At 37.3% G+C, this 26,150-nt stretch overlaps 1 protein-coding gene and 1 pseudogene across 2 annotated transcripts; both read left to right on the top strand.

Annotated features, from left to right (window-relative positions):
• The first annotated feature begins 15,414 nt into the window (after positions 1-15,414).
• LOC100779677 (zinc finger protein ZOP1) lies at positions 15,415-24,143 on the top strand. 2 transcript variants are annotated; one of them, XM_003518930.4, is made up of 5 exons: positions 15,419-15,818; positions 16,559-16,759; positions 17,401-17,476; positions 23,222-23,317; positions 23,412-24,143. In XM_003518930.4, the coding sequence occupies exons 1-5, from the start codon at positions 15,810-15,812 to the stop codon at positions 23,768-23,770; spliced, it is 741 nt and encodes a 246-aa protein (XP_003518978.1). In that variant the 5' UTR covers positions 15,419-15,809; the 3' UTR covers positions 23,771-24,143. The 2 variants fall into 2 exon arrangements, with proteins under 2 accessions (XP_006575131.1, XP_003518978.1); XM_006575068.3 differs by lacking the exon at positions 23,222-23,317 and having other exon boundaries at positions 15,415-15,818.
• Positions 24,144-24,272: 129 nt separating this feature from the next.
• Positions 24,273-25,595, top strand: LOC102664708 (uncharacterized; annotated as a pseudogene).
• The last annotated feature ends 555 nt before the right edge of the window (positions 25,596-26,150 follow it).

Consider the following 26,150-nt stretch of genomic DNA (forward strand, 5'->3'; position numbering starts at 1 on the left):
CTATGAATTCACTCAGTGGATGTGAACCTTTTACTCTTTCGAATTGATTTAAATTAAATGTGTTTTAAAAAAAATTAATTAATTCTAAATGGTTTTCTTTCCTTTTATTATTATGTGTTTAAAAAACTTTTAAATAAATTTTGTATGATTTTATTTCCTTTTATTATTTATTTATATTTGTGAGGTTAGAGGGTGTCAGATGTTTCACTTTTAAACATTTATTTGTTAATAGAACCATTCAGTGAAAATTCTTTTACTAGTTTGAAAACTTACGATTTTTGTTAAGAAGGTTTGTCATAATTAAAACACCAAGGGTTTTTGACTCAACATCATCAGCTCTTAAATTTTAGTGTCTTACAAATCTTTGAATCTCATTTCAATTAGAGTTACACATGATAGTGAAGAGATCTAGATAATAATTTTTTTTGCAAATTGTCATTGCATCTTGACAATCATTGAACATGTATCTCATTCCTCCAATGAAATGAGGAAGGAAAAAAAATAGTTCCCACTTGGGTTGGACCAGTTTCATCTCTACTGAATACTTGTAATCCATTATAGCCTTCTTGTTTGATTATATTTTGATTGAGCCTAATATATTACAATCTTTGTGTCTCAATCGTCGTGATTGAATCAACTAAAAAGTATTTAAACAATTTTTTGAATTAACAATGTTATTAAACTCTGATTTTGTATCTTAAATTCTAAAAGCAACAAATTCCCTCGATGTAACTCTAATCCTCTTACAATTTTTATTTTTGGCTTCACATTATCGTATAGGAATGTCTTCTTAATACACATCATCTCCATAAAAGAATAATAATGGATATTGAAATGGTAAAAATGTAGTATGAGTCTTATGGATTCTTGTTAATTCCTTTTTTTTACAACTACATCTCTTCCAAAATCCACATTGTTTGAATCTCTTGGTATTAAAGCAGCCACCTTGTCTGAACTTGGCAGATTTTTAGTTCTTGCATCTTTTCTTGCATCTTTACTCGATGTAACTCTAATCCTCTTACAATTTTTATTTTTGGCTTCACATTATCGTATAGGAATGTCTTCTTAATACACATCATCTCCATAAAAGAATAATAATGGATATTGTAATGGTAAAAATGTAGTATGAGTCTTATGGATTCTTGTTTTGTTTGAATCTCTTGGTATTAAAGCAGCCACCTTGTCTGAACTTGGCATATTGTTAGTTCTTGCATCTTTACTGCTATTTCTATACAATTTTAGTGAAAAATCTGCAAATGCATCTTATTGGAAGAAATCTCTTACCATTTGAAAAAAATTAAAAAATTAGGCAAGAACATTGTATTCATCAATCATTCCTTTTAAATCCAAACATAATGATTCATCTAACTGATCATGACATTTTTTGTGTTCTGCAATAAAAACAACTCTAATTATAAGACTATATATATATATATATATATATATATATATATATATATATATAGAGAGAGAGAGAGAGAGAGAGAGATAGTTGGATGAATTTTAGCATGTTGAATTCAGATGGAACTATGGAAGTAAACTCTCAATTTTGTAGGTAGCCTTTTCCGAGACCTCGACAATCTATTTCAAATGCTTTCAGGATAAATGGCTATTCTCACAAACCAATACGAGACTTTTTAGCATGCTTTGTTCTCACTTACACGATTTCTAGGAAACTTCTAAAAAGGTCACTGTCCCATAACTACTCCAAGTCATGCACGCTTAACTGTGAAGTTTTTAAGTGAAATGATACCTAAAAATAGATGTATCTTGTTGGTATATGTAGTATCAATTAATTCCTTTAAGTCATCATCAACTGTATAGTTCCATATCTACATAACCTTAGATCCCTCTCAATCTGGTGTGATTCGATTGGAGTGTTACATGTCCACCAATTTTTGCTTGGTTCGTCCTAAAACCACACCGTACTAGGAGAGACATATGCTTTGATACCATTTGTAACGCCCTTGATTATTACGTCTTGACGACTAACACTTTATGGTACTTCACAGGGTAACACTCCTCTCAACTTGTTGTTCAGAACCCTTCACAGGTTAGAATCCTCCATAGGTAGCCATTTCCTAGACCTTAATAATTTTTTTTGGCTACTTTTAGGATAAATGATTGTCCCTAAAAACCAACATGAGACTTTTCAACATAATTTTTCCTCATTTATGCTTTCTAGGAAAATTCCCATAAGGTCACCCACCCCATAACTACTCCAAGCCAAACATGCTTAACTATAGAGTTCTTAAGTGATAGGGTACCAAAAAGTATATGCATTTTGTTGGTATAGGTAGTACCAGTTAATTCCTTTAAGTTATCATCAATTTTATAGTTTCATACCTACACAACCTTCGAACCATCAATTTTGGTGTGATTTGGTTGGGGTGTTATGTAACACCCTGATATATATCTACATATTATTAGTAATTATGTTTGATGTTTGATTATATTTGTTGTGTTATTTTTATCCGTAATTATTTTCAAGGAGGCTAATTTAGTTAATAGAGAGGTGTGGGTAGATAAGGATCTAGCTTCTCAAAGAAGCCTCTTGAGAAAGCTTATCAAAGAAGCCACGAGGAAGCTTCTTGAGGAAGCCTCTTAATGAAGCTTCTCAAGGAAGCTACATGAAGCTGCCTCGGTAAAAACGCTTCCCAGCATTCTTTAACCGTTGGATCTTCTCAAAATTTGGTTTGCAGCTTCAAAAGACACTTGTCCACGATCTGACCATTGGGATCTTTGAGAAGATGTTTGGAGTGTGGGCGACGTTTCAGATCCCGAGAGCATTGCTCACTTGAGCGTTTCAGCCTTTGCTTTCATGTAGCTTAGGAAAAATGTCATTTCTTATCCTTTCTTTCTTCCAAAACCATTTCCAATGTTCCAAGCTTTTTCTCCATCACCCATAGCCACCATTAGCCACCACAAACCGCCGTTGTTCTCCGTTAAAAACCCCACACCGAGAGCAACCCTTCAACCGAAGCGGAATCTTCCAACTTGGCTTGCGGTTTCGGTAGAGAACGAAACCCTAATCTGAACTTTCATTTTCCTTTGAGGTAACCATGGTTCTATGCTTGTTCCTTGTTAGTTTTAGTTTGTCATTTCATCTTTTCTGACTTTGGAAACTGCCATTGCATGTTTTATGTTTCCTCTGAAAAACCCTAGAGCAAAGAAACTTTGTAAACGTTCTCCTTTCATGAAATGCATGTTATTTTCGTAACCTACACTGAACCCCGATCACATTGGCGTGATCGAAATTTCAAAATGATGTCCCTTTGTAAAACCCGAAATGCTCTCAGCCTTTCATGTAGTGATGTGGGTGTTTGACCCAGAGCATTGTTATTAGCTTTGTTTTCTAAAATCCATATTAAGTCTCCTTTGTTTTGGCATGGTAGAGGCTTGCATGGAACCAACGAGCGGAGAAGAAAAAGAAATCTCCAAGTGACGTGACGAGGAACCCACAAGTAGCTCACAATAGGTGAGAGGAGTTTATTATAAAATTTACCATTTTAACACCATAGTTAGGGTTAGGGAACCTAGCTATGAGGATAACTGTTTGTCCCTGTTGCATGCTGATTTTTCTTTTATAGAAAACGATGTTTTTAACTAATGGGATGCGATGGAATTGTTATTGATATGCATGTTGGTTTTTCAGGAAAAACTATGTTTTGACGAATGGGATGCGATGTATATATATGTTTTGTGATGAATGATATTGTTGTCTTTATTTGATTTGTGTTGTTTGAAGACCTGTGAGTGTGAATCTCAGGCATGAAAGGAATATATATATATATGCGGAATGCGATTTGTTGTTGATGTCGCTATTGAGGATTTTAATTGATATGTGATGATAATGATAATTATGATAATATTGATTTGAGATGACGTTGTTAATAAAGACCATGTCAACATGAATTGTTGTTATTGTTGATGAATCTGTGAATATGAAATGAGATTGTTGTTGTTGTTGTTGATAACGTCATTGAGACGAGATGATATTTATGTTGAGAATGACATGGAAATGGAATGTTGATTGATGTTGGAAATGCATTGACATGTGCATGTTGTGTATGCTCGTGGGGGGCGAAGTGCACTGACCTTCCAGGGTCTTTGGCACTTGCTTTGGGCCACGTTCATACGTTGGATGTTGTGTATGTTCGTGGGGGGCGAAGTGCACTGACCTTCTAGGATCTTTGGCACTTGCTTTGGGCCACGTTCATACGTCGTATGTAGTGTATGTCATGGGGGGTAGAGTGCACTGACCTTGTCAAATGGCCCAGACGTGGGTGACAAGCATGGTTAGAGAATCTAAGCATTTCTAAGGGGATGCTTAGGCGCTTTAATTGGTCAATGGTCTTTGGCACTTACTTTTGGCCATGTTCATAGCTCATATGACACAGGAAATAGAGTAACTGTGGCAGAGTGTACTTTGTACTAAGGGGGCTTGTCACCTGGTAGGGAACTCCTTTGGGCTCCCAGGCTGATCACCTATGGGAGAGGGGCAGTTATGTGCACAACCGGGTGGTCTCGACGAACTCTGCATGATTCCCTAAGTGAGAGTGTCGTGTGGACACGCTTAGGCTATTTCCTGAGATTTGGTTGTTGGTACGTACCACATTGCATCTGAGAGTTGAGTCAGGTGCATGCATCATTCTGTGCAATATTGATTTGATCCATGGATGGATGGTGAGTTATTGTTGAATGTGGATGATGAACAATTGTTGGATGTGAGTGTCGCATAATGAATGTTGTGTAAGCTCTTAATGGTTGCCTATGTTTCTTGCTAATTGTGGTTATTTGGATTTGGTATTGGTTCTTTTATAATGAACTCACCCTTGCAATTTCGTATCTTGTGGTTGATACCTGTGATGATCGCGAACATTGTTCGTGGGAGCAGAATGACAGCAGCAGGGTGCAGGGAGTAAGATTATGGTGAGGAGCCGCCGAGCCGGCATGATGACGTTGGCATTATTTTGGGAGAGAGTTGTGTTTTGTAATCAACTCCTCCGTAGTTGGATTTCAAGTTTTATTTTGTTGAGTTAAAGATGTAAAACTTAGATTTTAATTATACTTATGAACAAATTTAATTTCCATTATGTGTATGACGTGTACCGAGTTATTGTTCCTATATAATTATGTATATTTACCTAAGTAAATGTGTATGTTTTAGCGAATGTATGTTGGGACAAAATTACTTCTATGTTCATAAGCAAATTAAGGGAGTTCTTTTTATAAAAATTGAAATTATCGGGTATTAAAGTGTTGATATCGTAGCGACGAGGCGGGTCATTACATGTTACATAGATCCTTTAACACAAGTAGCAGTAGGGGTTTGATGCAACTCAACACCTTTGGTTGATATTCACCATATTGCTTAAGACATGGAGAATGTATCTACTATTATGTATTGTGAAGTTGACATGATTTCATCATCTGAAGCGGTATTGTTTGAATGTCCTAGTGCTCCTAAGGTCATTAGAATAAGTAAAGACATGTCGCTTAATGCTTTAAAGAAAACAATTATGGACGCCATCAAAATTTTACTTGACTTTTTTTTACCACCAACCTATTTATGTAGATGATGTTTGTGTTGAATATGAATGTATGGAGCTTAAACGCAACAATGAAGTGGGAAAAATGTTTTTCAACTTTTGGGAATTTGTAGCAAAAGTCCGATTGAGTTGCATGCAATGTTTGGTCAATCTCCAGTTGGAAATCCTTGCTTTGGTATATAAACCAAGGAAACCAAGATTTGCTGATGAGATCATTGCTCTAATGTGTGATTTTGTGGAGTCATGTTTTTACCTTATAAAAATTGTACGCTAGTTGTTTTTTTAAGAAAAGTTTGTATAAATGCTTCTTAGTTATTGATGTTTGTTTTATGAATCAAATGAAGACATCATTTTTGTTACATTACTAGGTGTTGTTGTTTAAATAGTTGATGAACACAAGAAAATAATTGAACCACAACATAAATTGGAAAAAAAAATCACAACAACATAAAAAAACCTATACATCTACATCAAAACATAAAAACATAATAACAATAGCAACAACAAGTATACCATTTACTCAAGCCTAAAACACTTTTCTCTGCGGAAAAGAAAGCATAACCTAGGTTCCTTCCGTCCTTGGGTGTTGCCCAGTGGCTTGGCCACCGACGGAGTGGATTTTTGCTCTCTACAAACGCTGGGGTTCCTTTTTCGATCCTAGGGAGTTCTAACTGCCTCAGTCTCTAAAGTTTTTCCTTGTTTTTCCCAATCACGTGCCGTATCACTTTTTCTCATCTTGGGCTATGAAATAGTTGCCAGTTGGAACTGCTCTTGATGGGGAAGAACAAGGGTCACCAATCGCACTCAGCTGCAAAGCAAATTATGGTGAAAGGTACTACCTCAGGTTCACGTAAATCCCAAACATCTGCTACTTCTGGTCTGGCTGGTTGCTTGGATGTTGTCCAAGCAAATCAGAATGCTTATACTGCTTCACAGGATAATCTTGTAGGCAAGGTGCTCGTAAAAAAGGCAGGGACAAGTTTTGCAAAAACTGATGATGTCACACACCAAGTGTTTGATAATTTTTCGGAATGCAGTGCTAAATCTGAATCTTCCCCAGAGGTTTCTTGCACCTTAGGGGACAATGATTCAACCACCGATGATGATTCATCTCACTCCTGTGGCTCTAAGTCATCACCGCAGCTAGACGACAATAAGGCTCCCACTCCTTGGGTCAATCTATTCAAAGATAACAGAAGCCCTTCCAAAGGTTTTGGAATGAAGTTCTCCCCTCCACCCTCTGATGATGAAGTGTTGTTGGAAGAAACTGATTTGCAACCCCTGGAAGAGGCTTGGGGACATAGCCTTATTGGCTATGTGGCTGGTCGATTCCCAGGAAAGAAAGCTCTGTGGGATTGTTGCCAAAAATGGGGAGTCAAATTTTCATACTCAGCTCATGAAAGTGGTTGGCTGGTGTTTAAATTTGAGTCTGAGGACGATCTGAACCAAGTCCTCTCTATAGGCCCTTACTTCATATTTTAAAGACCCCTACTGCTGAAGGTTATGCCAGCATTCTTTGACTTTGGCAATGAGGAGCTCAGCAAGATCCCCGTCTGGGTTAAACTCAGAAATCTACCTCTGGAGCTTTGGAATCCTCAAGCCTTAGGGAAAATCCTGTCCAAGATTGGTTCGCCCATTCGATCTGACCATCGTACTACTTCTAAGGGGTCTATTTCTTTTGCTAGAGCTTTAGTTGAGGTTGATGCTTCTTTGGAGCTCATCGATGAAGTGCGATTTAGACTTCCTGCAGGGAAGACTTTTGTGCAAAAGATTGAGTATGAAAATAGACCTTCTTTTTGCACTCACTGCAAGATGATTGGGCGCCGCCTCACTAATTGTAAAACTGTCACTGCAAATAAGCTTGTTCTCATCACAGCATGCCCCACCTTGGATCAGCCACAAGTGGGTGATTCAGAAATGCCCCCACATACCAATACAACAGGCCCATCTGATTATCCAAAGAATGTCTAGACTAATCTGTCTGTCCCTCCTCACAGAAAACATGTTCTGGTTACAAATCATGTTCCTGTCCTTCAAAATTCTTATGACCTCAAAGAAACAGGGAACACTGAGTTGGATGATCCTATAGAAGAGGGGTTTGTTCAGGTGAAAACAAAACACCAGAAAAAAGGTAAAAAAGTGCAACTCATAAAGACAACCTGTATTGTGGATATGAAAGCTGATGTCCAAAGAGGAAGAAATCATAAAGCTGTAACTAGGGTCGAGGAGGCTTCCTCCTGTCCGAATCCATGATCATTGCCTCTTGGAACATTAGAGGCTTTAATTTGCCTCTGAAGCATCATGCGATGCAGAGCTTCCTTCGCTGCAGGGAAATTAACGTCATGGCTGTGTTGGAAACTAAGTTGAATAAGGCTTTAGTTGAGGAAATCATGAGAAGAAAGTTTGGTGACTGGCACTTCACCCATAACTTCACTTCTCATAATGCTGGCAGAATTCTTATCCTCTGGAAGCAGGATAAGATTCATCTTTCTGTTTTGGAGTCAAATGCCCAATTGATTCACTGTGCTATTGATTGTAAAACCACTGCCAAGCGCTTTCATGTTTCATTCATCTATGGTCTTCACTCCATAATGGCAAGAAGATCTCTTTGGATAAATCTGAATAGTATCAATGCTAATATGAATTGCCCCTGGCTCCTCATTGGTGACTTCAACTTCATTATGTCTCCCACCGACCGTTTCAATGGAGCTGAGCCCAATGATTATGAGTTGCAAGATTTTTTTGATTGCTATTCTAACCTGGGGTTGGGGAGCATCAACACTCATGGCCCCTTGTACACATAGACTAATGGCAGGGTGTGGAGCAAACTGGACAGAGGTTTATGTAACCAGGCCTGGTTCAATTCATTTGGAAATTCTGCTTGTGAAGTTATGGAGTTTATTTCTATTTCAGACCATACTCCTTTAGTTGTCACCACTGAGTTGGTAGTGCCTAGAGGTAATTCTCCATTTAAATTCAACAATGCTATTGTGAATCATCCAAATTTCTTAAGAATTGTTGCAGATGGCTAGAAGCAAAATATTCATGGCTGTAGCATGTTCAAGGTCTGTAAGAAATTGAAAGCTCTTAAAGCTCCTTTGAAGAATCTTTTTAAGCAGGAGTTCAGCAACATCTCCAACCGAGTGGAGCTAGCTGAGGCTGAATATAACAGTGTGCTTATTTCTCTAAAGCAAAATCCTCAGGATCCTTCCCTTCTTGCTCTGGCAAACCGCACTAGAGGGCAGACCATTATGCTTAGAAAAATGGAGTCTATGAAATTTGCTCAGCTCATCAAAAACAAATATCTGCTGCTGGCTGATAAATGCTCCAAATTCTTTCATGCTTTAATCAAGCACAACAGACACAGCCGGTTTATTGCTGCCATAAGGCTAGAGGATGGGCATAACACTTCCTCCCAAGATGAAATTGCCCTTGCTTTTGTGAATCACTTTAGGAATTTGTTTAGTGCTCATGAGCTGACCCAAACTCCTTCCATTTCGATCTGCAACAGGGGTCCTAAGGTTCCCACCGATTGCTTTGCGGCCTTACTTTGTCCTACTTCTAAGCAAGAGGTTTGGAACGTTATTTATGTGATGGATAACAATAAAGCTCCTGGGCCAGATGGTTTCAATGTTTTATTCTTCAAGAAGGCTTGGAATATCATTGGTGATGATATGTTTGCAGCGGTTAATGAATTCTTTACAACTAGAAAAATTCTAAAGCAGCTCAACCATGCTATTATTGCGCTTATTCCTAAGCATGATCATGCCTCCCAGGTTAACCATTTTAGACCCATATCTTGCTGTAATTTGTTATACAAGATTGTGTCTAAAATTCTGGCCAACCGCATAGCCCCAGTGCTTGAGACTATTATTGGGGAAACTCAAACTGCTTTCATTAAGAACAGAAAGATGATGGACAACATCTTCCTAGTTCAAGAGATTTTGCACAAATATGCCCGGAAAAGATCCTCTCTGAGATGCCTCCTGAAAATTGACTTGCATAAAGCTTATGATTCCATTTCCTGGGAATTCTTGGATTGGATGCTTAAGTCCATTGGCTTCCCAGCCCAGTTCTGTACTTGGATCATGGAATGTGTTTCTTCCACTTCCTTTAGTGTGGCAGTCAATGGATCCATTTACGGTCACTTCAAAGGGCAGCGAGGTCTTAGACAAGGGGATCCTCTCTCCCCTTATCTGTTTGTGTTCTATTTGGAGTACTTTTCCAGAGATATGACCAGCCTCAAGGATGATGCCAATTTTAAATTTCATCCCAACTGTGCAGGTATTCAGCTATCTCATTTGGCTTTTGTAGATGATATTATGCTTCTATCTAGAGGAGATATCCCTTCTGTGTCAACTATGTTTGCCAAGCTTCAGCACTTCTGTAGGGTTTCAGGGCTTTCCATCAGCTCTGATAAATCTGCCATATACTCAGCCGGTATTAGGCCTCATGAGCTTTCTCATATTCAGCAACTTACTGGATTTAGCTTGGGTGACTTCCCTTTTGGATACTTGGGTGTTCCCCTTTTATCATCTAGATTAAATGTATGTCATTATGCTCCCTTGCTTTCCAAGATTACTGGTCTGATTCAGGGATGGAGCAAGAAGTCTTTATCTTATGCAGGTAAGTTAGAGTTGATCAGAGCAGTTATTCAAGGAATTGTGAATTTATGGATGGGGATTTTTCCTTTGCCGCAATCTGTCCTGGACTGGATCAACGCTTCGTGCCGTAATTTTCTGTGGGGCAAAGCGGATATTGGCAAAAACAAGCCCCTGGTTGCTTGGTCAGTAGTTTGTTCTCCGAAAAAAGAAGGGGGTTTAGGCTTTTTTAGTCTCAAGGACTGGAACCTTGCGCTTCTTTCCCGTATCCTGTGGGACTTTCATTGTAAGAAAGATTCTTTATGGGTTTGGTGGGTTCACCATTACTATTTCAGAGGGAGCGATGTGTGGAATTACAATACTTCTTCATCAGATTCAGTTTTGATAAAGAAAATCATTCAAATAAGGGACTTTATTATCTCCAAAGAGCTAAGTACGGAAGAGGCCAAAAAGAGGATTCAATCTTGGAGCACCAATGAACAATTGCTTGTTGGCAAAGTCTATGAATACATTAGAGGTGCCAAGCCTACTGTTAGTTGGTGTTCTGTTATATGGAACCCAGCAATCCCCCCTAAGATGTCTTTCATTATGTGGCTTGCTAAAAGGAACCGACTGCTTACTCTTGACAAAGTTGCTTTTTTGAACAAGGGTTCCCTCTGCCCTTTATGTTCAAATGAGGCTGAGTCAAATGCTCATTTATTCTTTTCTTGCAGAAAATCTCTCCAAGTTTGGGCTCACACTCGTGATTTGGCTCCTTTCCGCAGGCGTTTCACTTCTTTACAGCGCATTACTGACTCTTTAATTAGGGGCAGATCCACATCAGGTGTTCAAGGAAAATTACGTTGTCTGGCTATAGCATTTACAGTCTACTGCATCTGGCTGTCTAGGAACAAGCTGATTTTTGAAGATTATCAATTTTCTGTAATAGAGGTTATTAGCAAGATTAAGTTTCTTATGTATAGACAAGCGCACCTGTTGCATTTGTTTTAACATCTTGATATAGGCCTTCTTGCATTAGGGAGGCTTTTGATTTTCTCTAGCTGTGGGGTATGCCCCGTTTATTGTTGTATCATTTTGGGTTTAATATAATTTACATTTTCCCCAAAAAAAATAACAACAACAACAATAATAATAGCGATAATAATGTAGAGACTAGTGCGTTAGATTTCAGTTTGACTTTTCTTTTAAAAGTGTGCTTTCTTATTTGAGATCTATTTGTAGTGCTAACCCTTCTATTGTTTTTTCATAATATTCTGTAGGTACTAATCCTTATTAAATACAATTGATGTTAGCTCCAGAATGAATTAAGGCAACTATATTAAATGTTTCATTTTGGATTACTAGGGTTATTTCATAGTGTCATTTGTGAGTAGTAATTATACTTAATAAATTAAAAAAAGATCTTGATCTTTGTCTTCATTATTTGTCTAATCTTGTACCTTTAAAATTTCTCTTCCTTCTAGTTCTAGTAATCTATACTCTAACGAAATGTCATTTTACTCAAGTATTTGGATATCTTGCTAAAGTTTACAACAAGAACAACAACAACAATAACAATAACAACAACTATACTAATAATAATAATAATAATAATATATGTTCAATACAATGATCAACCGTCTTTGGCATCCTTCTTGTCACCCTTGCCACCATCCTTGTCATCCTTTTTCCTATGTCAGAGTTGCACCCAACTACTAAACCCTCCTGCAACACTTGTAAAACTTGTTGTATGAGTTGATGATGACTCGTACCCTTTGGTATAGCTTTGAGGTCCAGGAAGCTTTGCATAGCTCCTAACACTATCTAGAATCGATCCTACAATAATAGAAATTACAATTAATAACTATTTTTCAATGTCAATTTTGCAAAAAAAATCAACACAATTCAATTTGCATTACCTGGCAAGAGTAGTCTCCACCTGGTACATAGTCTCCACTTGGTGTGAAAGCTTGTAAAACCAAGGCATATAATTAGAGCTACAAGCCCAAGGACCCCCAAGCGACACAACATTGCCTAGAGGAATGATATATGGCTACCACTTTGCCCATCCCTGACACAACTGATACGTACAACAAGGAGGTGGCCGGCATCAAATCGATTGTACATGGCCAAATTGCCTTAGTACCCTTTCCAAAAGATAAGGCCTCAGGTTAGTCTTGCATCTAATGAAGCCAAAGTAAAGTGTCTGACCTACAAAGGGCCTCACATGCTTGTGCTCCTCATATGGACACCAGATGACAATGTTCATTTGTAGCTCATTCGGTTTCTCCTTGATTGGAAGGTCACACCAGATACCTCTTAATGGATTCCATCTAGTGGCTAGAGGATCCTCATCCATGTAATTGTTGGATCAAGTGGCCTCGGAATAATTAAGAAGGAGGGGTTGAATTAATTATTAATGAACCTTTACTAATTAAAAATCTATCCTTCTTAATGTTACTAGATTCAATTAGGCTTTTACTACAAAATTAAGAAAGTAAAGAACAGAAATAGAAACTTAACCAAAAGTAAAAGCGATAATTAAAGTACACAACGGAAATTAAAGAGTGTATGGAAGAAGAAGACAAACAAAAGAGTTTTATACTGGTTCGGCAACAACCCGTGCCTACATCCAGTCCCCAAGCGACCTGCGGTCCTTGAGATTTCTTTTCAACCTTGTAAAATCCTTTACAAGCAAAGATCCACAAAGGATGTACCCTTCTTTGTTCTCTTTGAACAACCAAGTGGATGTACCCTCCACTTGAACTGATCCACAAGAGATGTACCCTCTCTTGTTCTCAGTTACAACAACCCAAGTAAATGTACCCTCTACTTGTACCCAAAAGGATGTACCCTCCAATGTGTTAAGACAAAGTTCTCAAGCGGTTAGTCCTTTGAAACTTTGTGAAGGGGAAACAAAAGATATCTCAGGCGGTTAGTCCTTTGAAATCTTTTGTTTATGGGAAAGGGAAGAATCAAAAGAATTCTCAGACTGTGTCATTTTGAATTCTTTGACAAGGGAGAAGGGAGACACAGAATTCAGGCGATTAGTTCTTCGTTCTTTTGGAAAAGGGAGAAGAGAGACACAAAAAGAATTCAGGTGGTTAGTCCTTGGCAAATTCTTTTTGGCAAAGGGAGAAGAGAATGAAAAAGATGAATATCACACTTTTCTTTTCTGTGAAAGAACAAGGTTTGAAAACCAGAAAACTTAGAAAGAATATATGAAAAAGTTGTAAGTCATTGTTCTTGAAATGCAAGTCAAGGTCTTGCTTTTATAGACTCTTCATGTCTGGTCAAGAAAACCATTAGAAGAGTTATAACCTTTAGAAAAACCTAAAAACCATTGGAAGAGTTATATCTCTTGATTTTTATTCAAAACTTGTCACTGCTAATCGATTACCAAAAACATGTAATCGATTACACAAAGCTTTTTATGAAAGGATATGACTCTTCACAATTGATTTTGAATTTCAACGTTCAGATACACTGGTAATCGATTACCAATATCTTGTAATCGATTACACCATTATGAAATTAATTGGAACGTTGCAAATTCAGTTAAAAGCTTTTGAAATCAAACTTTGCCACTGGTAATCGATTACAGGAAACTGGTAATCGATTACCAAAGAGTAAAAACTTTGGTAACTTAGAAAATTTTGAGAAAAACTCTTTTGAAAAACAAAACTGTGCTATGTTTGTTTTTTTGAAAAATCTTTTCAATACTTCCCTTGTGAAGTCTTCTTGATTTCTTCTCTTGAATCTTGAAGTCATCTTCTCTTGAATCTTGAAATCAAACTTCTCTTGATTCTTGAAACTTGTTGACTCAATCTTGAAATCATTCTCTTGGGCTTTTTGTCATCATCTTTGTTATCATCAAAACTACTTGAATCAACTTGATTCATCATCATGAAACTTGCTTCTATAGTAATCCTTCGGCTTCGGGTAACTAGCATTTGGAGAAATGTTCAAACACCCATGCCTGTAAAATTCAAATTTCATTTAAGTACAATAATAAAAAAATATTAATAAAAATAATTACATTACTAAAATATCTTCATTACTATGAGTAACGTCATTTAACCTCCACACTGCTTGCTATCATACAAGCTCGTATAGGAGAGATAGTCATAGAGGTACGCTAATGCAGGTACTCCCTGTGTGTACTTGTGACAAGTACTTAGGTTGTTGAGGTACTAGAGATAAGCAACATGAACATGAGTCGAGTTCTTGTCTCCAAATTTCGTACTGCCAATCAAGTGCAAGAGATAAGTTGTGGCAACCCAAACATAGGAGCTTGATTCGACATATCTCTCATGTAGATCTGCCAACCATGTCAACTTACCCTAACACTTGCATTTGTTGTCGCCTTAGCCTTTGTCTCTATCGAAATGCATAGATGACTCATTAGTAGGACTGTCATTGCATCTCTGTCAAAGATCGAGGGGACATGATGAAAGCCTGCATATCATAGGCAAGACACATCATCTAGAGTGATGATCATCTCTCTGACAGGTAGATAGAAGGAAGATGTCTCCTAGTGCCACCTCTCTAGAAAGGCATTCACCAAGCCCTTATTCGTGGCAGGATACTGCGCTACAACAAGGCTTGTTAGTCCCAATCGATCCTTATAACCCCCTAACTTGTTGATGGTAAGGCATAATAACACTTAGGCACTGTGACTAACAAGCATTAGCTTATTTTGCTCCAAGCAAATACAAATGTGCACAACACAATGATCCTTATATGACCAAAGGTCAAATCAATTGAGCCTTCTCCAAATGACGGTCTAATGTGCCTCTCTGTCACATTTTTTCGTTAATGTTGTGGTTGCATTCACCAATGTATGATGTTTGCTTCTTGCAAGTCATCACAAATCTAAAAAAAAAAATGAAAAAATTAGTCAACAATTCTGCATAATAAAAAATTATATTTAATTAAGAAAATAAAATTGAAAACATGTTAAAAATAGAAAAATAAGACACATTGAAATTGTGTAGTATTAAAAAGTAAACAAAAAAATACATAATGAAATTACAATTCTTTATGTTATTTTTAGGAAACGAAATCATAATTTCATGATAGAGGTAATTATAATTGAAAATTTTTCATTATACACAAAATCATGGGAAGAAAAAAACAAACAAATCTGGGGGACGACAATGAAGGGGGAGGAGGATGAAAAGGTTGGAAACTGAAGGAGAAGGAAATGACTGGAAAGGGAAGGAGAATGGAAGAGTTGGGAAGGGGTTTAGAAGGGGGAGAGAAGGTGGGTGGTGGTGGTGGGGTGGGATCTGGTGGAAGGAAGGAAGAAGAAGGAGGGGTGGAAAATTTTGAAATGAGAGACAGAAGGGTCTTTTCAGACAGAGGTAGGGACCGATAGCAAAAGCGGTGGGACCAATTGTAACTCCCGGTGGGTTTCGTTTTTATTCATATATTTGGACAAAAAAAAAAAAAACTGCCTCTCTCTTTCTGTCTCTCATCTAAGAGAAGTCTCTGCTGACATTGTTTTGTTCCCGAAATCTTTGCTCTGCTTTTTGGAGGGTTTTGAAAACATTTGAAGAATTTATTTGGGCTCACTTCACAGCAATAACACAATCCCGCCCTCAGCCTCTCTTGTTCTCAGCTTCAATTCGTTTTCAATTCTTGCCGCATCGATTCCCAACCCTAATCTTCTACCATGACTGAGGTAAATGCGTTAATCACCCCAATTTTATATCATATAATTTTCATGATTATTCTGATGCACTCTTTATTTTTCATAATTTATATTCCTGCACAAGAATCATATCAAAGTTTATATATTTCTTGGGCGTTCTGCCCCGTTCATAATCAATGTTACCTACCACCCAAGATTCTTGTCCAAGGTTTGCCTATTATGAATTTATGTGTTCTGATACTTTAAAACCAGATTAATGTAAAAATATTTTTGCTTTTGTGATGATATATTCCGGAATCAGAAGGTTGGAGTCCACTAGGTGCGTGTTTAGTTCAGCTTATTTTGGAGAAATGATATCATATTTATAATTTCATCAGAAAGCTTTTGAAAAAAATAGTGATTAATTTCTTCTAAAATAATCTATGCCTAACATGTATTATTGGCGTGTTTGGTTCCACGTTTTGAATGTGATTTTCCACGTTTCGGATGTGATTTTCAGAAGCTAACAGTTATAGCTTTCACATCCTAAACGTGATTCCTCCATCCTCAACAAATTTTCAAACACCATATATATTTTAGAAGAGTCGTTGGAGATGTGGGCATTTAGACCATCATGAGAGAAGGTTGTGGAGGTGGATTATTGAGATTTGGTAATATCTTTAATTTTCTGATATGTGAAAGTTAGGTTTGTTAGTTGTGACCAGTTTATTGTTTGGTTGCACTTCGATGCTGGTGGGTTTTGTTAATTAACTGTTTTTCGTGGTTTTCAGTACTGGGTCAGCCAGGGCAACAAATGGTGCGACTTTTGCAAAATTTATATATCAAACAACCCTGGAAGCATCAGGAATCATGAGCTTGGCCAACGCCACAAAGATAATGTTTCCAAGAGGCTAGCTGCTATGAGAAAAGATAATATTGCTAAGGAGAAAGAACAGAAAGAAACAGCTCGTGCCATTGAGCAAATTGAAGCAGTAAGGGTTTCACACTTATTTTATATTAATCATGCTGATGCTGCATTCTTCATACTTATTCATGATAATGATATCACTGGTATAATCATGAACAATTCATTCATCCATAGCGTTTTACCCTCTTTATTCACACCACAAAGCCTATTGAAGTTATTGAAGTGAATTGCTGCAAATTCTGAGAAATACATGGTTCTCAGTTCTCACAAGTTCAAGCAAATTCTCCCTTATAACAATGGCTGCTATACAATGTTAGAATATATGACTGGAAGTCTCCTGATATCACATAATGCACAATTATTGGAATGCTAGCTAAGCAAACACTATCAAGGGTAAAAAAATGTATTCAAAAGGATGTAAAACAGTATGTTGTTAGCATATCTTGTCTTTAATCCAAATAAAAGACTTGACATTATAAGGATCTTGGATTCCTGAAGGGACTCTTCAAGTAAAATGTTGGCTGTATTCAACGATTGGGAATCAACTGGAAATTGAAGTTGCATGAAATTTGCACCTGTGCTTAACTTTTGGCAAATGGGAAATATTTGGATGTTGCAGTAGTATCATAGTTTATGTACACATTTATACTCAAAGATGAGATATGTAAATTTTGTTATATCTGTATTCTTTGTATACAAATGCAGAAAGCGCAGCGTAGCTATCAAAAGGATAAAGCAAAGTTTGAGGAGACCAGAGAATCACATGAATTGGATGACCAAGGTTGTAAGTATAAACTTCTATTGATAGAGTTCTAATTAGCAATTAATTTGCTTAGTCTGATACATGTTTTGACATTCAAACTTTGTTTAGATCATATACTATAGGGGAGTGAATTAGTCTGTTACAAAGAAAAAATAATTTTGGTGAATCAACTCAATTAGGAGAGCCCCATTTCCAGAAATTACTTACACTGTATGGTCTTTCAAAGCATTACAAAGAAGTTCTTGCACCGCACATCTTTCCTAAGGTTATCAGTAATTATCTATAACTATTATAGTGGGAATAATCCCATTTAGTATCATCTTTCTTCTGGTCAATTTTACCCTCAACTATTATAAACTACTACTATTTTAACTTCCAAAATAGCAGTTACATCTTTAAAAAACAAGTTACACCAAACTACATATATAAGTAACTTCCAAGTTTAGGCACGGAGTGCCTTTTTGCACTAGTTATAGTTATAAAAGACCAGTTTTTTTTTTTTAAAGTGGTGGGAGTTGAGGGCGAGCCCTGGTGCAGCGGTAAAGTTGTGCCTTGGTGACTTGTTGGTCATGGGTTCGAATCCGGAAACAGCCTCTTTGCATATGCAAGGGTAAGGCTGCGTACAACATCCCTCCCCCATACCTTCGCATAGCGAAGAGCCTCTGGGCAATGGGGTACGAAGTTTTAAAGTGGTGGGAGTTGGCTTGTATAAGTGGATATGCCCAATGTTGTTAATGGCGGATGGCGGTTCATGGCGGAAAGTCAAAAATCCGCCATAAAAATATGGCGGATGGCGTAGCGGAAAATGGCGGATGTCATGGCGGACACAAAAAAAAAAAAAAACATATATATAAACTCATTGAAATTGAAAAAAACAAAGGATTGCATTCAAATAAACTAAAAAAGTTTCATGAGTTCATACAATAATCAAGTACCAACACCAAATAAACTCATTAAAGAGTTCAAAATAAGAAAATGATAAAAACATAATGCAAAGTGCAAAGTGAAGGTTGAGGCTCTAATCATCTTCTCCAATCCCAACATAATCATCTTCGTTGTTATCATATGGTAATGGAGCATCTCCCTCTCCCTCTTCCCCATCAGACGCCTCAAAATTGACCATGATTTCTTCTTCTTCTTCAGATTCAACATCAATATTCTCCTCAACATCTAGATCCTCATCATTTTCTTGGACTGCTTTTTGCTTCCTTGATGAAGATCCAACAACCATTGCCTGTTTTTTAGAAGTTTGGGCAGCAGCAACACTTGTTTTTTGCTTTTTCCGCCTAGTATACATCCTACACTCTCCAACCCCCGAAGCCTGATACACAGTTGCCCAATTTAGAGCATCATCATCTTCAAATACCAAATCATTTCCAGCATCATTATCATCATCTTGATCCATCTCTCCCACGAGCCATTCATTGCATACATCAATATCATTAAGAGAAATTGGATCAATTTCATCTCTTGCATTATATCTTTGCTTCAATTGTTGGTTGTATTTGACAAACACCAAATCATGCAACCTCTTGTGCTCAAGCCTATTTCTTTTTTTGGAATGAATCTACAACATAACAAATAAATGTTGATTTCAATCTCAAATATACTCCAAATATAACTTGATCATCAAAATTAAATAAAATTAAAAAGTATAGTTAGAGTTTTGTCACAATTACTTGCTCAAACACACTCCAATTTCTTTCACATCCTGAAGCACTGCAAGTCAAACTCAAAATCTTAATAGCCAGCTTCTGCAAATTTGGAGTTTGTGACCCAAACATTCGCCACCAATATGCTGCAATACCAATTACCAACCAAGAGCATAACTTAGAATTCTGAATTCTAACACTAATACATAAAAAAAATAGTATGATAAAAGTTTCTTACTAGGAGAATGGGTTTTCCTTTGAGCCATTGCAAAGTCGGAACCAAAGTGGTCAGCACCAATCTTGTAAAGATGCAACTCGGTTAGAATTTTCTGTTGCACATCAAATTGTGGAATAAACTTCTTAATGCACTCAAACAAACCATTGGTGACCTCAAAATCAAACTCCAAGTCAGTGTTGTCATAAAAGAACTCTGGATTTAAGAAGTGGGCAGCTGCATGCAATGGCCTATGAAGCTGACAATTCCATCTTTTATCAATGATTTCAAACACATCTTTGTACTTGCTTTCATTGTTGTTGAAAGACTTCATAATTGTTTCTTTTGCCTTGTCCATTGCTTCATAAATATAGCCCATGGCTGGTTTCCTTTCACCATCCACAAGACGAAGCACTTTCACAAGTGGAGCCATGACTTTAAGAGTGTAAACCACACTATTCCAAAAAGAAGGCATGAGCACTACCTTTGCAGCTTCTTTTCCCTTAGGCTCCTTAGATAGCTTGTTCAAGGTCCATTCATCAGAAGTAAACATCTTTCTAATATTGGCTTTCTCTTTGTGAAGCCTTTCCAAGGTTAGATAAGAAGTGGCAAATCTAGTAATAGCATGTCTCACCAATTCCCTCTTGTTTGTAAAATTTCTCAACAAACTTAAGGTACTAGAATGGGCATAGATAAACCCAACTAGATTAATTGCCCTTCTAATGGTCTTCCTTATCAAGGGAAGCTTCCCAATATCTTCAAGCATCAAATCAATACAATGAGCTGCACAAGGAGTCCAATAAATATGTTTCCTTTTCTCCTCCAACAACTTACCCGCTAAAACATAGTTGCTCCCATTATCGGTTACAACTTGAACAACATTCTCTTCTCCAACTTCCTCCACAATGGCATCAAGCAACTCAAAAAGCTTTTCACCTGTCTTCACAAAATCAGAGCCATCAACAGACTTCAAAAACATGGTACCAGCTTGAGAGTTAATCAAAAAATTAATGATGCATCTTTGTTTCCGATCAGTCCATGCATCGGACATAATAGTACAACCATACTTGACCCATTGCTCCTTATGGCCTTTCATCAAATTTTCAGTATATTCAACTTCCTTCTTCAAGAGTGGAACTCTGATGTCATGATAGCTAGGAATGGGCAAATGTGGCCCATATTGATCAATGGCTGCAACCATGTTCTCAAAGCTTTTCAATTTAATGAGGTTGAATGACAAACCTGCTTGGTACCAAAAGCGAGCAATATGTTGATGCACCTTCAATACTTCATTCTTATCCATTGACTCTCTTATGTTCATTTGCCTCAGCATCTCCATTTTTCTCCGATTGATTGCATTTTCTGGATTCTTACAGAATTTGTCCATTGGTCCTTTTTTAGTCCCACACTTTGTCTTTGCACTTGCAGCAGCATTACAAGAATCCGCAAACTCATCTTCTTCACTTCCATCACATCCAATCGGTTCACCAAATTCAAAATCTCTTATATTTGCCATATTACCACTGCCAGAAGTACTGTAAGTGGTCCCACTTTTTTTTGTAGCCATATATTCCTTCAACTCTTCAACTACATTTGGGGGAGTTTTCTTGCAAGCTGCAACGTTGCCCGACTTCCCAATCAGGTGTTGTTTGGCTCGGGTTATTCCTCCCTTAGTGATTTTTCCACAAAAATTACAAACAATGGTGTTTGTATCTCCTTCCACTAGTGAATGGCAATATTTCCAGCCTGGGTCTGCCTTATTTTTCCTCGTTGCACTTGCAGTAGCAGCATCGGATGATGGTTCAGCCATTTAAAATCACTAAAAAGGGACTGAACAGGAAAAAAAAATTATGGTGTCAAATACGAAAAAAAAAAAAAGGGACTGTTAACAGTAAAAAGGGGTGTCAAATAGCAAAAGGAAAAAAAAAAGTTGTAGACAGAAAAATGGGGTGTGTCAAATAGCAAAAAGCCCAAATCAAAATAAAAAAAAAAAGATCAAGGTTGGCTGACCCGCGTCTGCGTCTTCGTCTTCTTCGTCTTCTTCACGAGACAGAAAGAAGAGGCGTCGCGGTCGCGGGAGGCTGCGTTGCCGGGGCTCGCGCGAAGTTGGCCTTCGTCTTCGTGTAAGGGTGTCGCGGGCGGCGGCGGTTGGGTGCGCGGACTGTGCGGGTGTCGCCTGTCGCGGCGGCGGCTGGGTGCGACGGGGTGAGGGAAGGACGCAGAGGTGAGGGAAGGACGCAGAGGTGAGGTGCGGCGTGGGACAACATTTAATTGAATGCATAACCGGGTAGGGTTGGGTCGGGTCGGCCCAACTCCTACCGCGGACAAAAACCAAGCAAATCCCGCCATTTTCCGCCACCCCGCCATAATCGTCACGACCGCCATGGCTATGGTGGCCGCCATGGCGCCGCCATCCCAAACCCGCCACGCCACCGCTATTCGGTGGCGTTTTTTCGCAAATCCGCCACCTAAATCCGCCATGGCGCCGCCATGGCCGCCATTTAACAACACTGGATATGCCAAACAAGTCTTACACTATAAGGAATTACCCTGCAAGCTGTAGTTAATCAGTTATAACAGAGTTTACTTTGTAAGAGGAAATGCAAAACTATCTTTAGCATTGGAAATTGTTTTAACTAATATTAATTTCATGTGGTAGACTTAGGAGTTGGAGTTCATTACAGATTATTAAAATAAGCCCTAATTTTAACCCTTTTAAGAATAGTGGTCTGGTGTTTTTGAGAAACTTGGGCTAAATAATCTAATTATCTTTCTGTCAAATTTTAGTTTTGCAAGGGACTTTAATCTGTGGTATGAAACACAGTTTTTAAGAATGTTTTTAGATAATTTCTTTCTTCACATTAAAAAAGTGGAACTCTTTTTTCCTCAGAAAGGACTTGAATATCAAATCTAAAGACTTACGATTAGTCTCCTCTCCTTCCGTTTGTTTTTTTCCTTTTAATTTTGGTAGATAATACCATGGGTGTAAATGACAAGAAAATTTGGAAAATTTGAAATCTAGATGATATTATGGCTTCTCATACTAGGTTCATTGAAAGAGCAAAATAAGTCTATTTACTACTTTCTCAATTTTTTCCCATTGAAAGAAATTTTGAAATTTCTTTTCTGGAACTATTCATAGTGTTGGGAGTTGTTTGTGTTGACAGCATAAATATAAAATTTTGTTCCTATTCAGCTTAGAAAAAAAATATGTGAATGGATTACCTACAGTTGTATTTTCAACGGCACCTTCTGTAGTTACAATCTAAGGGCCAAATTTATTTTTAACATATTTAACTTTAACATTTAGCATAAAACAAATAAAGTTAAGGTCAGGATCTCTGCATTCTCATTTTAAACTGCAGAGGAGCATGATGCCAAAAAAAATATACGTGTAGCTTCATGATACAAACCCAACTCAATATACTCACAATAGATGTGTCAGTGTCAGTGTCACTGTATTGTATTGTTGCTGTATTGATTTTTGTTAGGACTGAGTCCAAGCAAGAATCTGTAACAGGAAAGGGTTTGGGTTTGCAGGTTTATTATAGGATAAGGAAAGGGTCAAAAAGTTGTAACAAACACTTAAGAGTGATATGAGAATTGGTTAGTTCTGTTATTTGGAGAATTTTAACTCCTATAAATAAGAGTCCTCTCTTTAGTTAGAGGACAGGATTTGAAATATACAGTTACTGAGCTATTGCCAGTGTAAAAGGAGAAAGCTCCTTTAGAGTTGTATATCTGGTTTGTCCTCTCTCTTTCAGCAATAAGAAAGCTATTCCAGTTTTTCCCTGTCGTGTGTGATTTTTCCCTTGTGGGTTCTATTTTTCCTACTTTAGAAAGAAGTTCCTAACAATTTTGCATCTCAAAACTGATTATTGCTGCATGATTTTGTAGAATGGGAGTTTGACAGCAGTTCAGGCTATTACTACCATAAAACAAATGGATTTTACTATGACCAAAAGTCAGGATTTTACTATTCTGATACTATGGGTACAATGCTAGTGATTTTGTCTTACTCTTACGTGTATAATATCATCTTGATAATTGATGGCATATTTTCTTTAAAAAATTTCAACTTCAACAGGCAAGTGGGTGACACAGGAAGAAGCATATGCCTCCCCTCACTTTACGTCTAATGCCAGGCACAATGGACCAACTGTGAAGAAATCCTTGTCAACATCACAGTCCAAATCAGATGGAAACCAAGCAAATAAGTTTAATAATAGATCTTCACCAGGGCCAGTTGTAACAACTTTGAATCCCAAAAGAAATGTGAAAGCTGCTCCTTCATCTCTTGCAGTTGGAAAGAGAAAGAGACCTGGTGAAAAATCCAAGGTTATCTCTGATGAAGAAAAAGCAGCTCTCAAGGCAAGAGAGGCTGCAAGGAAAAGGGTACAGGAGAGGGAGAAACCCTTGCTCGGCCTTTACAACAAGCCTTACTAACTGTACAAAATTTACTTTAGCAGCCTTGTCTTCCCCCAGAAATATGAGGTTGTGCTTCTTTTTTGCCTGATTCCTTTAGGCTGCCATTAAGGTGGGTGTCCTAAGTCCCCAAGTGTTTTCCATGTGACTCTACCTTGTACAATGTAACTGCTCCTTTTTTTTTTTGTTTTGTTTTTGCAATACATGAATGCTAATTTTCAGCTTTGTTTGTATGAGAGGAGAAAAAAAAAAGGTTTAGAAGTCTTCGTTAGGCCGATGAAAGCAAGTTAAATCTCCGTTGCAGAAGCTTTTGTAAAACACATCCAAATAAGTTAATCCTTATCCTTATGTGGATACTAAAGCAATGCACATTAACGTTCTTTAGTGTGTTAAATCATATGGTGTACAAGTTGGGAAAACTTATAGTCAAATATCCTGAACTTTATTCCTTTATTTATTAGTATATGTACTTTTCTTTTTTGTGGGGTGAGGGGATTATGAGCTTTTTTCATTGTTTCTGATTTAAGAAAACATTTTTATTTTTTGTTTTTACTTTATTTTGTTTGAGTCAATAGTGTAATATATATTTACTTCCAAAATTCCCAAGGAAAATATTGAAAGCAAAAATCAACTTGGATGCTAATAGTTTGTACAACATGGCTTTCAAATCTACTTCAAAATAGTATTCCTTCCCTTCACAATGATCATTGAAGGTAATGGTAATAAAAACACAAAGTGTAAGCATAATAGGCTAACCCAATGTCAAGCAATCCTTCAACTTTTTTTTTTTCCTTTTCTGCTGATTAGAATAAATATCCTTTTATTGTCATTCAAGTCATTCCATTCACTTTATTCCCCACAAGAATTTAGAGTCCCTCAGCTCCCTCATATAAACACACCCACATTCATATTGAGCACAAATCAGACCCTTCAACACTTGAGTGAAAATCTTAATTCATTCATTTACCTTAAAGAAAATGCCTTCACCAGTGCAGCCAAGTCACTCTCCATCTGCTGAAGGAGAGAAACACAAGCAATTGAATAAAGAGATCAGGGGCATGCTCTCTGCCATCACTCACAGGGTCACAGATTTTCACAAGCCAGGTTCAACCAACCAAATGGAGAATGATGGAGAACATGGTTTGACCATGGTCACCCTTTAGGGAACAACAATGGTGCCACTATGAAAAGTGAATTGGATGAAAAATCAAGCAACCCTTCTCATGGTGATGAGCCTGAGGCTTTGAGCACCTTTGTTAACAGCAACTTCCAAGCCATCAACAACTCGGTCATGCTTGGTGGAAGTTATCAGGCCAATGATCCTGGTGTGCACATGGATATCTCAGATTTCTCCACTGCGCATGAGCATCATCATCAAAGTCACTACCACAAGGAAGAAAGGCATGGGAAGAAGGGAAAGAAAATAGAGAAAAAAGCTTCCAAACCCAAAGAATCATCATCATCATCATCATCTTCTGATTGAGCTTAATTTTGGTGCTGAAAGCTTCAAAACAGTTGAGTGTCCGAGAATACATGCGATCGACACTTAGAGAATAGAACCTCTTGTGTTGATTGTTAAGCACTAGCTAATCATATCTTACGTATGTTTTGAATAACCATGTTTTTGTAATATTTTGTTTGTTTTTTGTTTATTCTTTTCTTTGTGCGGTGTCAAGCAAATGCAGTATTTATTTTAATCATGCGTGATTACACTGTAATCTATTCACCAAGAATGCATGAACAATTCGAGTTTTGAGTCAAGTGTCAAAGTTACCAGGTAACCTATGTTATCCTTGGAGATAAATGCCTAGTTCAGATGTTGAATAAGAGAAATACTAATGGCACATTTTCAATTCATTAAAATTTATAGGAAACTATAAAATGGCCATTAGGGGTATGCAAAAAACCGTTCAGATTGAACTAAATCGTAACAAAACTTAAACCAAATTATATTTTATAAAACTCGGTTAACAGATGATTTTCATTTAAATATTTATTTTATTTGAAAAAAATAGTTCATAAACTAGTTCCAAACTGATTTAATTCTTAGAATCAGATTTTGAATAAATTTCTAAATCAGTTTGGCTATTTGGATATAAAATCGAATCGGTTAAAACAGTTTGAAACCAATTTGATTTTGTTTTTTTATCGAATTAATTTTTACACACTCCTAATTGTCATAATGTCTAACTAAAGCTAAAGCTTTCTTCTGTGCATTATTAAAAGCTAGCAATGGTTGCAGACTCACTCAACGTTCAACTTTAAACTCTCCAAGGACTTGGACATCGTTTCCGTGGCTTGTTCAAAATGGTTGAAGCAAAGGTTGTTATATATCCCTCAAATTTAGCTAGCGCAACATATTATGAGCAACATAATCACTAATAATGTATTGGAAGGACAT

The sequence above is a fragment of the Glycine max genome, chromosome 2 (genome assembly GCF_000004515.6).
Source record: "Glycine max cultivar Williams 82 chromosome 2, Glycine_max_v4.0, whole genome shotgun sequence".
NCBI classification, from domain to species: Eukaryota; Viridiplantae; Streptophyta; class Magnoliopsida; order Fabales; family Fabaceae; genus Glycine; species Glycine max.